Genomic DNA, 15979 nt, shown 5'->3' with positions numbered 1-15979 from the left:
CCCTGGGGTATTCGACCTCCATCCTTCCCTCCCTCCCCCGCACACCGCGCCATCGCCCCCCCTCCACCCGCCTTTCCGGGATTTCTGCAATTCCCCCGCCCTCTGCGGGAAGCGAGCCTCCTAAGGGCCGCCTACCCTCGCCCCAGCTCCAAGTCACCAACGGGCGCAAGGCTGGACTGAGAAGGCTCCGGGCGAAGCTTGGCGCAGCTCGTCGAGAGCCTCTGCCCCAGTGTGCCCCCCTAGGAGCTCCCCCGGCAGAGCCTCTGAGGGGCGGGTAGCAAATACAGAGTGCACCCTGTGGTCCAAGGCAGGCCAGAACGCGAAACCTAGAGAAGCCCCACCTGGGCAGAGGAGTGGAGTTGGCCAGCCGCCTCCAGGGGGGTCCCCAGTCAGGGGACAGGGAGTGAAACCAGACCTAGGCTCGGGAAGGAAGAGGTTAAGGACGGAGCCACCCCCAGCCTTCCCCTGGGTCTCCGGTTCATCGGCCCTTTCTACAAAAATCAATCCGGCCGGACCGCGGGGGCGGCGCGGGTAGGGCGAGCCGTGGTGCGGCCGCTGTCCGCGGTGCTGACTCCCTGGTCCTCTCCGCGCATCAGCTTCCAGCAGAGCGCCGGGCTTCCGCCCCTGCTCTCCGCAAGACGGCCATTTTATGGTCTTTCCCGCCCCCGCAGGGATGGACAATGGAGACGGATTTCCCTCGTTTTCTTCCTTCCTCCCGGGTGTGTGTGGGGAGCAGAAGCTGGACCAGATGAGAAGGGGCTCTGGGGCGGGACGTAGCCAGTACGTGTTCCAGCCGCGCCCCATCCCCGCCCCGCTCCCAACCGGCTGGACTTTAATGGCTACCTTGGCTTCCCCTGGCTGAGGCCAGCACGTTTGTCTGTGTACTCATACTCCTCTCCAGGTCACAGTTTGCGCTGAAGCTTCTAGATCCGTCCTTTGTGCCCTTTCCGCATTCTCTGACTCATGAACTCCAAGCCAGACCTAAGTGGACATTTAATCGGACAGCGTTTTTACATCAAAGGTAGGATAGGGGGAAAAGATCCAAAAGGTGTTCTGAATTCTGGAGCTCAAAAACAAAACAAAACGAAATAATACAAAACAACAAACATCTACCCCCCCCACCCCAACCCGAGGTGTATTTGCATTGTCTTCTTGGCCTGACTGAACAAAGGCTGATTAGTAATCTTTTTTAATTTAAATATGTAGTGCCCTCTCATAAAAAGAAAACATCAAAAACACCAATTTGAATGGAAGGGAAAAAAGATATTTCCAGTATCCTCCCTAACTTGAGCTTAATTGAGCACCACGATGTATAGTTAACATTATGGCTAATACTGCCAAAGCCATTTATTTAAAAAAAAAAAAAAAAAAAAAGTTAAGTACAAAAATACCACCCAATGCATTTTCATTCCCCGACTAGAAAAAACTTTTTTTAAATAAAGTAAAAAAGTATTGTCCCACTGAAACACAGAAGACACTACACTTCATCCCTAACAAATTACTAGTGAAAATCTCGGCCCAAATATATGCAGGTATTTTATGGTTTTGGTTTTTTACCTGTTTCTTCTCATTAAACTTTTATAGCTTTTAACGTATTGCAAAAGCTACCCAACATTGTTCTTAATTGTCTTGTAGCAGCTTCATTTATACATGAAGGAGTTTTTGTGTTATGTGTGTGGGTTTTTGTTTTGTTTTGTTTTGTTTTGTTTTGTTTTGGAGGTGGGGGAAGAAGGATGAGATTTATACAAACGTATTTATTCTCCTCAGTGATATCTGGTCAACTCTTAGGAATCACAGATAAGTCATTTCTCCTTCCTCTTTGGTGGGATTATTATGCTGCTAAATGGAATGTGAGCCATCTAGTGTATTCATTAGGGGTATGAATACTTATTTTACAAATACTTATTTTACCACTCTATTTAGGGTGTTGTGTTTTGGTCATAGAATTTCTAGTTATTGCACTCTTTTATTTTAATCTAATGATGGAATTAAAACAAATTCAGTAGCTATCCATGGTGTCATGAAAATGTTTACATGAAAGGTTGACACACGGTCACATGATTATGATTAAAATTTTTTAAACATTAATTAGAAGTTAGTCCATGACAATAATTGATTAATTCTAAAACTCTGAAGTTTTTTTTTAACTTTTGTGGTTTTAATCCAATATTAATTTTATAGACAGCCCAGAAAATTTTCATGGGTCGAATACAGTATACCTTTTCCCCAAACATGTTTCTGACTCAATAAAAATATTCTTCCCACACTAGGCCATGTGACCCAAATAACCAGTTAGAACAATATTGCCTTCTCAAAACATCCCTCCTTTTAATCCATTTAGGTAAGGTTTAATTAACTTTCCCAGTATCACTTTAAACTTACTTTACCTTTGTAACAGTCTGTAATGAACACTGTTAGTAACTTTGGAAGTTCTGGCTTAAAGCTTTCAGTTTATGTTTCTCTGTATTTTGTCAAATGAAGTAATTTTTAAAAATTAAGATTCCAGGTAAAATGATGATATGCAAAGCATTTAGTTTCATTCCTGCTATTTTTTTTAGGCAAAAGACACAGGAGGTTCAATATGGTTTCTTAGAACTGAAGAACCTACGAGCAGAGTAACATATGACCGGTCTCTCTTAAATATTTTAAATAGCAGAGACTTTAAGAGGATACGCTTAATTACACTTAATGCTCAACAGGAAAGCAACCAGAAATTAGTGCTAAGTATCACCCTTGCCTTGTTTATCCTCTGAATTCTTAGAATATACACACATTTTCAGGATTTACAATAGCTTCCTTTTCTAAGAATTAGGTTTCTCTAACTTAAATGGGTTTCTATATAATCAAGTAGAAAAATGTTCCTTTTTCATTATTTAAAGGACGTTAATGAGATTATCATCTCATTTCTATTAGTCAACTACACCCACTGCTATTACCATTTTCATATTTTAATAATAGATAGTATCATACTGACTCATATCTGTTTGGCTCTTATTTGGACACCAGTGATGTTTGATATTCCTTGAACGCTGCAGTCCAATAGCAAACAAGTAGTCCCTAGTTACAAACTCTTAGTCACCAATGTTTGTGCATTAATGTGAGCTCTTTGGGGCCTGTGTAAATTGTCTCCCTGTATTTTCTGACACAGTTTGGCCTATGCCTCCCCCTTGATCAAATACACTTTTCAGGTAGAGCAGAAAACCAAAGACTTGGCAGCTAAAAACCATAAATTACAACATTTACAAGCTTCAAAGGACTATACCCAGAATTTGAGAGACTAGCACATGTTTGTAAATTCTGAAGCAGTTCTTCCTTCAATTATGAATGTATAATCTTTCTTGGGTTCAGTGCCTACGGTTCTTGTCTAAATGAAATAGCATAAGACATAAGATGGAAAATCAATTCTTTTGAATGGGATATATTTAATGAATTTCTTTTTATTTTAGGCAAGAAATTCTTCAGCATGTCGATGTAATAAAAAATTTTTCTTTGACCAAGAATAGTGTTCGGATTGGACAACTGATGCACTATGATTATTCCAGCCATAAATATGTTTTCTCTATTAGCAATAACTTCCGATCGCTGCTTCCAGATGTGTCACCCATTGTGAATAAGCATTATAATATTTGTGCTGTGGTTGGAAATAGTGGGATCCTGACAGGGAGCCGGTGTGGACAACAAATAGATAAGTCAGATTTTGTTTTCCGTTGCAATTTTGCCCCTACGGAGGCTTTCCAAAGAGATGTTGGAAGGAAAACCAACCTTACCACCTTCAACCCCAGCATCCTGGAAAAATATTACAACAATCTTTTGACCATTCAGGACCGTAACAACTTTTTTCTCAGTTTAAAAAAGCTCGATGGGGCCATTCTTTGGATCCCTGCATTTTTTTTCCACACTTCAGCAACTGTTACCAGGACACTAGTTGACTTTTTTGTTGAACACAGAGGTCAGTTAAAGGTCCAACTGGCTTGGCCTGGAAATATAATGCAACATGTCAACAGGTGTGTATATTTTATTGCCTTTAACTCATACCCTACCAGATGGCAAATCAATATTGTAATCTCTTGGGGGTGGTAGCGAACTGATTAGTTAGTTGTTGCGGTTAGCTTAGTACCTTAGAATGAACGCTTATGTTTTGTAATGAATGAATGGATCATTCTAGGTAAGAAGTTCAGTCTCCTACCCCAGCTGGTAACCAAGTGTCAAATGGAGGGACTGATGTTTCATCAGCTTCTCCTCTCCATTCCCTGTCCCCTTCCTTGGTGGTAAGCCTAACAAGCAGTCATGGAAATCACCACAAATCAATAATTTTCTTTTAATGGATAGCTGTGTCCCAATAATGCCAATGATTAAAGTGGACAAATCAATTGCTTTTTTTAAAGATGCAATTGACTTTAAATGTTCCTTTTTATTTGATATTTGGGTGTTTTTTAGATGTCCAAGATTAGAAAACCACCTAGACAAATCAAAATTGTATAATCTGCTTTTATAATTCGAGATTTGAGTGCCAAAACATGTGAAAAGTATTTTATCAGCTCATCGTTATCCCTTGTAATTTGAAAGACAGATTAACCAGGATGCAATATTTTCGTCTAGTCCGATGAGTCTTAACTCTGGCTGTACCTTAGAATCACTTGGAGAGATTTAAAAAATACTCTTGCCTGGGCTCTAATTCAAGAGATTCTAATGTAATTTGTCTGGTGGGGGAGGAGAGAGGCTCAGGCACTTGGTATGTCTTAATAACTCCCCAGCTGATTCTAATAAGCAGCCAGAATTGGGAGCAGGCATCTGTAAAATGCAGGGCATTTTATAAAGCAAGATTAATTGCAGAATTTTTTTCTTTAAATAATCTGAGGAAATTGCCTCAACTCTAATTTCCCCTATGAGAATAGCCCCAGTGTCCTAACATACTGTCCAGATGTTACTGCAAGTTAGAGTGGGTTCTAGGAGGTCTGGTAAACAAGGATTGTAAAATTTTTATCCCATGGTAGATGGGTACATAGTAGTGTACCTGTAGTCCTCTAAAGTCTTCCAAATTTAAGATCTGTGTAGTTGACCTTTCATATAAGGAGGAATTATCGTGTAATCAACTGGTATGTATCTAACAGGTAGGGTGATGCCAGAATTTACAGTCCACACTGGAACCTTTTCTTTGAAAGAAAAAGGGCACTATTAAGAATTACAACAAAGACAATAGGCAAAAACTGGGACTGTTCCAGTTTCCCAGGATGTATGGTTACCTTCTTAAGAGGTAATATAACCCAACTCCTAAGTTTAAAGATGCATTAACTGAGGTACAAAGAACGAGTTATTTACCCAACGTCACTGCCCAAAATGGGCAGAACCAGAATTAGAAGCCAGGCCTCCTGCCAACCTGCCCTGTGGTCTTTTGACCTCATCGTTTTGCTCCCCTCTTGCTCTATGTAAGTATAGCTGTACTAAAAGAGACATCAGAAGCCATTCTAACTTCTTAGGTAAGAATATTAAAACAAAGACTGAACTTCTGAATTTCACCTGGAAGGGAAATGTCCACGTGTAGCCTTCAGGTAGTGAAGCAGGAACTGCATGTGACAGAACCTTCAGGAAGCAGCCTGTGTGGCCCACCTGGCCCCCAGCCTTTCAGCAGGTCGGGCTTGAACATGCTAGTTCAGGGAAAACTTGGAGGAAGTACAGTCCATGGAAACCTGATTCATGAACAGTTTGATTCTGCCTGCACAGCCAGTCACAAAGGCACACGTGTGTGCGTGCACACACACACACACACACACACACACACACACACACACTCCACAGCAGTCTCAGATATTTGGCAGTTTAGGTAGGAAGGCTTCAAATTACTATCTAAACATGGAAGGAACAACAACCATAATTTAGCCTTTTTTAAAATTCAGAAAGTGTGTAAATACTTTTCTTAGGTTCCGGCACGCCAAAGAAGGGCTTGGGAGCATTTGGTTAAGACAAAGGAAGAGGGAATGTGATTTTTTTACGAGCGGGTAGAAAAAAAATAAGGCCCTACAATCTTTCCAAACCCAAGAAGACAGATTTCATCTCTAAGTTTGGATAAGGAATTAACAGAGGAGGCCCCCTTTGATTAAGCAACCTCCTCCCCAGCCCAAGGGCCCTTTATGTGTGAGAAGCACAGTCATTCTCACTGGTGGGCTTTTACGGCATCACCGCTGAGTCAGAGACACCACTCTTTAGGACAACCCAGAGCAGGGATGGCTTCAAACCTGTGTGACTTCTATAGTAACACACGAGCCCACGCTTAGAAAGGCCGACGCTTGGTTTAATACTCTGCTGTTGCCCTCTTGAAATTCTCAATAATTTTTGAAGTAAGGGCCCACATTTTCATTTTGCACGGGGTCTCACAAATTATGTAGCCGGTCCTGCCCTGAGGTGTTTTGTGGTCTAAAAGACAGATTCAAAGCAAGTACTGGTTAAGTTACCTGGATAAATTCACTTCCCAAACCAGTCACAGTGACCCAGCTGACCAAAACCTTCAACACTGGCCTCTGAATCCACCTGTACTTATTGTTCCACAGGTACTGGAAAAACAAACATTTGTCACCCAAACGGCTGAGCACAGGTATTCTTATGTACACCCTTGCGTCAGCAATATGTGAAGAGATCCACTTGTATGGATTTTGGCCTTTTGGATTTGACCCCAACACAAGGGAAGATCTTCCATACCATTACTATGACAAAAAAGGAACCAAATTTACTACCAAGTGGCAGGAGTCCCACCAGCTGCCTGCTGAGTTTCAGCTGTTGTACCGAATGCACGGGGAAGGGCTCACCAAGCTGACTCTGTCACGCTGTGCCTAAGAACTGCGAACAGAAAGTGCCAAATGGCTGATTTAAAAGTGCCCCAACTCACACTGAATAGTCGACAGAATAGAACCCTAGAGAATTTCTTATAAGGATTGTCTGCCACTTAAAAGGAAAGATGTCTTCTCTCCCCCTTTTGCGCTGCTCTTTTAAGGGTCTTAGCAGGACAGATGCTTGGAAGCCACCTGACTTAAACTTGATTGATAAAGGGAATGTTGCATCTGGAACTATGCTGCTAACGAAATGGTCTGAAGTATTTTCATGTTTGTATTTTAATAATAAACTGCCTCCCATTTTTTATGAGGATTAGGGCTGTAGTTTCTGCAGCTTTGCTCAGATACAGTCCTCGTAATCAGAGGCCTCTGGCCAATTTGAGCAGGATTTCAGTTTTGCCTGGGTGGGATCAGACTCTTTAAAATGATAACATAAAAGACTGGCTTGCGTATATTGTCTCTCTCTCTCTCTCCCTCTCTCCCCACAACCCCCCCAACCACTCCCCTGACCCACCCCCCCCACCGTGGAGTTTAATATTTTTGCTAGGAATCCTATTGAAATAGCTTTGCTTGTATGTCTTGCATCTGTAATTGATATGTTCAAGGCTCTGGGTAACTTTGATATTTCATGACAAACTGAGCAAATCATGATGGGGATCCCCTTATGATTACTTTTATAAGAAATGCCTCTTATGAAGTTCTCACTAGTCCGTGAAGTCATTCTACAGCAGTGTGGTTCCTCTCTGGTGAGACGTGTATAATACAGTGCCTCTTTCACTACCACGAAAAAAGCCTAGGTCATGGGCGGCATCTCATCTCTTGGCGTGAGGGCTGTTATGGCAGATCATTTTGTTGCCACATCTGCAGGGCATTGCAGCCTGGGTTTAGTGCCTCCCACAGTCCCAACCCGAGCACTGGGCTGGGAATTCTCTCAGAATATAGAGGCAAGGAGTCAGCTTAAGAACCTGGAACTTATAGGAAAAAGGAAGAAGAGGAAGGAGAATACTTAGAAGTTGTTATGGCTCCCGTATCCCCTAAAGTGTTGTAACTATGATTAGGGCCTCTGAGAACCAGCAGGGTTAAAGCAGAGAAGATGCTCTGAGGCTGGCCAGGTCCCCATGTGAATAGCACTGAGGCGAGGTCATCTTGAGTATCACTGTGTCCGTCAGCACTGCTCCAGAACTTCAAGACAATCGTAGACACCAGATATTCCCTCTTGCCACGGAAATTGGATCTATACACCTACAAATTAAGCATTTCGAAAGGAAAAGCCACTGTGTAGTGGCAAGATTGGTACTAAATTAACCCTTGGAATTGGAGATGTATAGGCCTGCTGCAGAGGAATTCACTAGCCGTTCTCTTTTCCATCATTTCAGCCTTAGGAGTAGAAATCACATCACTCTTGTCCCTGGCTTTTCACTGAGCACCACTTTGTTCCTCCAGTTCAGCCCAAAGCCTGGCCAAGTTGATGTTAAATTTTAATAAGAGTTTCTTTCTTCTTTCCAAATGCCAGTCAAGCACATTTATAATACATTTAGGTGGGGTAGCTTGTTCTTTTCCAGAAATCTTCATCTAGATTGCTTGTCATGTTACAAATACTGTTTCAAATAATTACTATAGTTCAGTAATCAGCTCACTGCCCCTCCTTGAGAAGGTATCATCACGCCTAAAATCAAGCCAAATTCAGTAAGGAAAGACTCAGTCCTTATGCTCATGTTCTGCCTGGTCCTAAAGGGGGGCTGTTTTATTCTAATTTTTTTCCAGAAAGCTAATCAGAGCAGGTTACGTAGATCCAGTACTAACCAGTGAAAGAAAAATCATACAGGTTCAAACGTGTTACCAATTGTGACACATCTCACAATGTTGTGTGAACGGCAATCATCCAAACAGACAGGAAAAAATAGGAATAGATGTTTTGAAATGGGAAACACTAAAACAGCTCGATACTTGAAATAATTAGAAGGGGAGATATTAAAAACATTTTAAAATTCAATGGTATAATTTGATGGGCACCGAAACCACATGCTTATTCCCTATCACTTTAAAGAGGAAAGTACTACAGTTCTCATGCTGTTCTCTGTGAGGGTCACTGAGAGATGGATAACTGACAGGAGTGTTTAGTTGGCTCTTCCTAAGCACTTAGTTCATTTGGTTACAGCTAAGTGATATTAATGCCAATATTATATGAGCCAGCTTCTGACTCTGGAGTTTTAATCCCAATGTGCCCATTAGATTTCACTAAATATAAATGTGTAGACACTTTGAACCAGGAAGGTTAAAAGAACAAAAGACCACAATCCCTAAAACCAGTTAATTGTTCTATTAGTGGACCATTTAAATTAGATCTCATCAGAATGGCAAGTTTGGGGATTTTTTTTTTTAAGTTTAGGGAGATTTTGTAAATCTCACTTCACTCTTGGCTCCATTTTAACCTAGAGTGAGAGGACTTTGCCATCTCCCAACATCATTTCATCCATCACTTTCAAAAAACTCAAAATGTTGAAGAAACAGACCTGTCTCCCAGAACTAGAAGAACTTAGAGATCAGGCTCAACCCCTGTTTCCAGGTAGGACTTCCTGGAGCTGATCCAAAAAGACCATACTTCCCTTTTCTTTAAAAAAAACTCTGAAGAAAATCCCAAGTCCTCCTAAAGTGGTTAACCACAATTCTCATAATTATAAATTCTTTATATGCAGCCTATATCCTCCTTTTGCAAAAATTAGATTCAATATGTGAGTAAAGCATTTATCCCAGTTTTCGGCATGTAGTCAGCACTCAATAATATATGGCAGCTTTTACTGTTATTTTTATTGTTAGTTACGCCCTTGACCTACAGTTAGTTCCAGCATAGAGAAAAACAGCCTCTAGCTGATCATACAAAAACTCCTCTTGTTTTTAAAGACCGTTTCAAAGATTAAACCTATAGAACCACTGTCACGACCAAAAGGGTTGGTGGGTCCCATGAGTCCAGATTAGAAAGGCAGTGGTGTAAGTAGCCAGAGCTCCCGGGGCTGTGTGGTCAAGAGCAGGGAATTGGGCAGACGGGCCTTTTGGGTTCTCCCTCCTGATTCAGCTACAGATACAAACCCCTGGCATTTGCATTGCCCTTGCTTTATTGGTTCTAGGTTAAGTGCATCCTTTTGTCAGAATCTTTCCTCTTTCAGATACTCACGGCAGAGCCCACCCCCAGCTATTGGAATAAATATCACCATAAAGCCCCCAAGTCTGTCTACACATGACACCAATACAAATGACCAATTCACTTGCAGAGGAAAAAAAACCCACAAACGTTTAGCCACCTGTTTAATGCTAGTCCCTCAGTTTTCATCAGCTGCTCTGAGTGTCATGTGCAGACATGCAGATCCAGGCGAGACAGAGTTAAAGTGTGGTATCATGAATCCCTCCCAAACCCAGAAAACATTCCCCGTATTTGACGATTAAACGTCTACGCTTCCTCCGCCTTTGCTCCTGTGTCTTCACTGTCCTCGATCATTGTACAAGAGCCGTGCGTTTAGTAGTGTGTATGCCTAGCAGTGCCGACTGTGACCGCTGTGCTGTCTGTGTGTAACTTTGATGTCAGGCACTGACCATGGGGCTACCAGCCAGGATGTGCAAAAGAAGAGGCTCCCCCAGCCTCCTTGTGCCCAGGCCTCCAGTTATCCATGAATGTGAGTGCCAGGAGTAACCTAACTTGGTGGGGAAGCTGAGGAATGGAAGAGCATTTCTTCTGACTTAGGGCAAATTACTAATTATTAGACACTCACAGACAGTAAAGAGGTGTTGACTTGAGGGCAAAGGTAGCAGGGACAGAATTCTAGAGCCCTAGGACGCTGGAAATGGAAGAGCCTTTGAGTGGCTCTAGTCCTAATTCTTGACTTTCCAAATGAGACATGGAGAAACAGAAAGGCTAAGTGATTTTCCCAAGATTGCACAGGAAATCAGTGGAGAGATTCTGACTCCTCATCTAGTACTTCTTGGCTTATCAGCATCAAATAAAAATGGGCTCAAAGGGAAAGTGATTATGGTCTTGGGTTCACAAGGCACAGAAAATAAGTTATAAAAGCTGTAAAAGAGGAAAAAAGATTCTCCCCCCACCAAAAAAAAAAATTATTTCTCAATGCAAAATGGAAAAGGAGATGCTTGCCTAGGTATACAACAGTCCACTGGTAATAACCTACATTCTCCCCTAAAATGAGAGGAAACCTACTTGGTAAATCATGATTCTGATAAATCTGGTAAATCACAATTCAGTTACTGACAGTTCCCAGTTGACAGATGGACTCTTATCTAATAATCTATTCGTCTTAATAAAATCGTGTTTTAGTAATATGTATAGGTAATTTAAAAGCTGAATACTGAAGATGGTTATGTACTTCTCCATATGTATAATTTTCAGTTGAGGCCTCTTGAGGTAAAAATACATTTTGTCAATGCCTCCCATATTATAAGTAATTTCAACAGCAGACTCCACATTATTGCATTTAGTTCAATATGCTAAGAAGATGTGCAAATAATAATGAATAATTTGAGCTGGGTCTTCATGTGCAAAATGAGAGACTTAGCAATTTTCTGTACAATTCTGGATCCTTAAGTCCTTTGCCCCTCAGTTGTTTGAATGTGCCAGGCAAAAGCTTCTGTTTAGCCTCTACTTCTCCCTGAATGTGTAGAACTATGCTTTTGCTTACAAAGTTGGGGTTATGTGTATGTGGCTGAAAAGCCCAGATGGAGGATCATAGGTGCTGGGGACTTAGAGCCCCTGGGCCACCTGATGGACCTGTCTGGGCTCTGTGGCCCAATTAATCAAGGCCACAGGTGACTTGATACCAAGGACCAAAATGACTAAATATGCCTCTCTCACACTTTGATTGCCTTGCCACATAGATATAACATTTGAAGTGGGAAACATTTTAGAATGTCATTATTGTATTATGCAGTATTTCTTAAAATTTCTTTTTATTCTGATGACTTATTATTGAAGATATACGTGTTTGAACAGATGTTTTTATCCTCAGTGAAGCTCACTCTCTTGTTGTTAATTACAATGGAATCACAGTGAAGAGCCCGTCATGGAATAACTGACTCCAATTTAAGATTACAGCGGGGTTATGGGGTAAGGACGTGGATTATGCCACCAATCCACCGGCAAGCAAAGCTGAATGACAGGAGACGCTAATACAATCCCTGCTCCCCACCCCAGACCTTTGACTCAGAATGTCCTGTTATAAGCCCAGCTTACACAGATTCCCGGGTGATTCTGTTGTGGCCACAATTTGAGAAACAAAAATATAGAGCAAAGTCATATATACCATGTTGACCAAAGTAGCTGAATGCTTATCACTCCTCATGCAGTTAATATCACATCTGTTCCCTGGAGTTATCATGGCAATATAGACACAGTCTTAGTGACTCAACCATTCCACTATTTTGGCTAAACTGACCAGTCACTAATTTGTAAGTGAACAGTTACTGGTTAATTTAGTCAGAATGGATGCAAGCCTGAAGACAGTCAGAGCGGGGAACATAGCTTTAACATACCTTACCTCAAGGCCAGCTCTTTATATTTCACTCTTTATATTTCAAACTAAGAGACAGATCTCAGGTCACTCATATTTATAAATAGATAGACTGAGAAACAGGGAAGTTAAACGATTCATTCAGATTCTACTTAGATGTCATTCCCAGAGCCTAAAATATTCCTCAAGTGGTCTGATTTCTCAACCCCCAGGTAATGCCCCAAATGCACACATCTTCGGGTTAAAATGAAACCAATCAAAAAAGAAAAAAAGAAGCTAAAGTTCTAAGACCAAGTGAGTACAAGAGAGGTGGCCAGTTGGCACTGGCTGCCTTGTGCCAGCCTCTGTTGAATGAGGTGCCTCCATCCTAATGAAGCTGTGGCCAGGCTCCTTACTATGGCTGTGCCCATGCAAAGCCTTGAATCATCAGGGATACTAAAGATCTCCTTTGAGTTCCCTGCTGTGGGGTTAAGAGACAGCTTTAGCTCTTTGGTGTGCTGCTAAATGTTTAACAACTGGCTATGAAGAATGATGAAGCCCTGATCTGTAGGACTTGCCAGTTTCCATGGTGTAAATACTCTCATCATAGCCGATTTCAAACTACTAACTTGATGTCAACCAGCTGAAAATGTCACAATATGTTCTCAAGAGCCACTCTGAGCTGGCTCCAGCACAGCACTGCCTGAACAATTTCTGAGTCAGTGATACCAAATAGGAGGACTTGCAGTGGCTTGGAGGGACTCCCAAGGGCCCCCCCTCCGCACAGAGAGGCGTTTCCACCTTGATCAATTCTACTGATTCTTAGTATATTATTGGTCCTTGAGGCTAAGGACCCTAAGGTGTTCAAAATATTCCCTAGCCATGTGACTCTTAGGAAGCACTCAACAAACTCCTCAGAACCTTAGGAAATTACTAGCCATGGCTTGTCTGATTTCTAAAGTTGACCTTTCAGGTAAACATTCTTTAACTGCCAGTTGAAACCACGTTTGGCTGATCTTTTCTTACATCCTATAGTCCATCGCCTGTTTCCCCAGTTCTCTAATTTTCTCTGTCCTCTCCTCAACCTTCTGGCACAAGATTGACAGGCATCCAGAAATTAGTGCCTGCAAAGGAGCAGGGGAAAAAACAAGACATCCAATACGCTTACCTGGACCCATTACACCTGGAGAGGCTCCGTAGTTCAAATGTCTCTACCTCACCAGGGGGACACTCAGCTAAGCATCATGCCCATACCTGGGGCTTGAGTGTGCACTCGGCTGGGCTTTATCTGCACTCAGAAAATTCCTAGTGGGCTAAAAACACCACTAAATAAGAATACTACTGAGAAAACTGTAAAGGAAGGCACCCTATGATGCCCTGCCCTTAGCTAAGCTAGTGTAAAGCTGGAACCTGAAAAAACTCTACCAGAAAACATTTGGCCACTGCAGTCCCTGGGCACTGAGCACGACTCTCCTTCTTCCTCACCACTACTTATAAGTGAAAGCCCTATTTCCTGAGTATCTAGAAATCAGATACCCTAGTGAGCCACAGAACAAGCTTTGTTTGCAAATTAAAGGTGTTCTGATGTAAGTCATTCTTAGGTGGGTTTAATTAAATCCTTTGGAAGGTAATGCTGGGGAAAAAAAATGTACTTAAATCCTTACATACAATAAGTGGCCATAGGTTTTTATTCTGCATGTAGTAAATCAAAAACAGATCATAAAGGACCAAATCTGCTTTCCTTGCTATAGTAGAATATCCTATAGGTTCTGTAAAACCTTTCTAGACTGTGAATGTTTGAAGCTCAACTTGGACATTTTCTATATTATGTTCCAAAGGCCAGGGTATGCCTCTGTTTTCTGTTCTTCTTAACAGTTACCAAAATGAGCTTGTTTCTCTATACTTAACACACTACATTTTATTTTAAATGAGTCAGGTACATGTTAAAATGTTTTCTTCTGTATTCAGAACAATTTGCATGGAGCCTGGGCACAAAGTAGGCCTTCATCCTCTGGCTCTTTTCTGGACACCAAAGAGGTTAAGTCCGTAGTTACAAAAAGAAGGGATTTGACAGTAGCCCCCATTTTATTATGAATAAATTGACAGCAAAGCCAGCATTGAGGAACCAGCCACCTCCATAACATCTTTAGCTAGGGAGGGTGGGGAGAAAATCTGGTAGATAATGGGACAGAGGTTTGGTCAATGTGTGTAAGTGAAATAAAGTCATTTAATTATTTTCAAAAAGGAAGGGGAGATTTCCCTCTGAAATCTAGAATCCAGACCATTTTGCAAGACTTAGTATAACTGGTATCCGTGAGAGAAATACTCTTTCACCCCGTTTCAAGATCCAGATCTAAGCCCTTACTAGGCAGAAAGCAGCCTTACAGCCAAGAGCCCTGGCAGGGGTTTATTGATGGGTTGAGATCCAAACACGGAACATCAGCAATTAGCACAGAAATTCACCCAGGACACAGAACAAAAATACCGAAGCATCCCAATGCTCCTTCATTTACTCACATAGGACAGTCACCTAAGTCCATAGCAGAACTTCACAGATCTAGACATTCACTCAGGTCTAGATTCTAGGTGAACATCTTCAACATGGACATAAGACAACTGAGGTTCAGAAAGTAGGAAGCTTATCTGCCCAGCTAGTTAACTGGAATTAGAGTCTGGGTCTCCCCACCACTGATTCTACTACACCACACCATACTGCCTCCGTTCTTTAGAAGGGAAGTTGACAATCCATCGTGAAAGCATAAATCAGAAAACAAGGCAAAAGAATGTTTATGGTATCTTCTCTCATTTAACTACTTGGTTTCACCATTTCATTTTAGCATCATTTTAAGGAATGTTATATCAGTGTAGGATGAGTAACAAAGATCTTTATGGTGTAATGATGGAACCAAAAGGTCAAAAGGTAGGAGAACAGTGAATGTAAGTCATTAAAGAAATGGGGAGGCAGCATGTGTCAGGGAAAATAAGTGCTTCTTGTGCTGTCATAACCATGCAGCCCTCCCCCCACGCACCTAGTGCATTTGTTCCGGAAATGCTATTTTATGCTGAGAGACTGGCATTGAAGACTTCACTCCTTCCCAGCTAAATCAGAAGACCTCTTGCTCTTTGGAAGAAGCTTCAACCCTTAGGACCCAGACTCACGTCTCTTGTGAGAGGCAGCCTCAGCTGCTCTTAGAAACAAGCTGCCAGACTGACAGGGCCATGGAGACCTAAAGGAAGCCAGCATGCTGGACTGAGGAACATGTAAATAACCTCCTGCCTTCGTGGTGAACAAGGACAATCATCTTTTTCTTTTGTAAAGGTAATCGCGTGTATATTGTGACTGTAGTTTACGGAGAAAATGCAGTGATTTGCTTCAACAGCTCCCCAAATGTACCTGTTAAGCGTGAATGTGCCTGCCTCATTGCCTCGTGTGCCAAACACAGTACTGAATGCGTTGTTTTTAAATAAACTGTTTTATCGTGCACTGGAAAACACTGCTCGGTGTCTCTGCCCCGTTCGGAAGACCCCACCACAGCCACACGCACACACACACACAAACACACTGCATCCAACGAAGACATTAAATGCATCCTCCTTTCTTCATTCCCTGTGTTTTGAGGAATTCTCCTTGGAGATTTGTAGAACTCCAGAAAGGTTGAGCTT

At 41.9% G+C, this 15979-nt stretch overlaps 1 protein-coding gene across 1 annotated transcript in view; it reads left to right on the top strand.

Annotated features, from left to right (window-relative positions):
• Nucleotides 1–15808, top strand: part of ST8SIA3 (ST8 alpha-N-acetyl-neuraminide alpha-2,8-sialyltransferase 3) — a 35881-nt gene extending 20073 nt beyond the window's left edge. The window contains exons 2-4 of the mRNA XM_082353745.1: nt 902–1021; nt 3447–4004; nt 6546–15808. Of these exons, the coding sequence (XP_082209871.1) occupies nt 902–1021; nt 3447–4004; nt 6546–6828 (961 nt within the window). The 3' untranslated portion in view covers nt 6829–15808. The remainder of the gene's footprint in view (nt 1–901; nt 1022–3446; nt 4005–6545) is intronic.
• Nucleotides 15809–15979: the final 171 nt, after the last annotated feature.

Source organism: Balaenoptera borealis (assembly GCF_965194805.1).
Source record: "Balaenoptera borealis genome assembly, chromosome: 14".
Classification (NCBI taxonomy): domain Eukaryota; kingdom Metazoa; phylum Chordata; class Mammalia; order Artiodactyla; family Balaenopteridae; genus Balaenoptera; species Balaenoptera borealis.
Note: the sequence above shows the minus strand (reverse complement) of the source record. Positions and strands in the feature narration are given on the sequence as shown.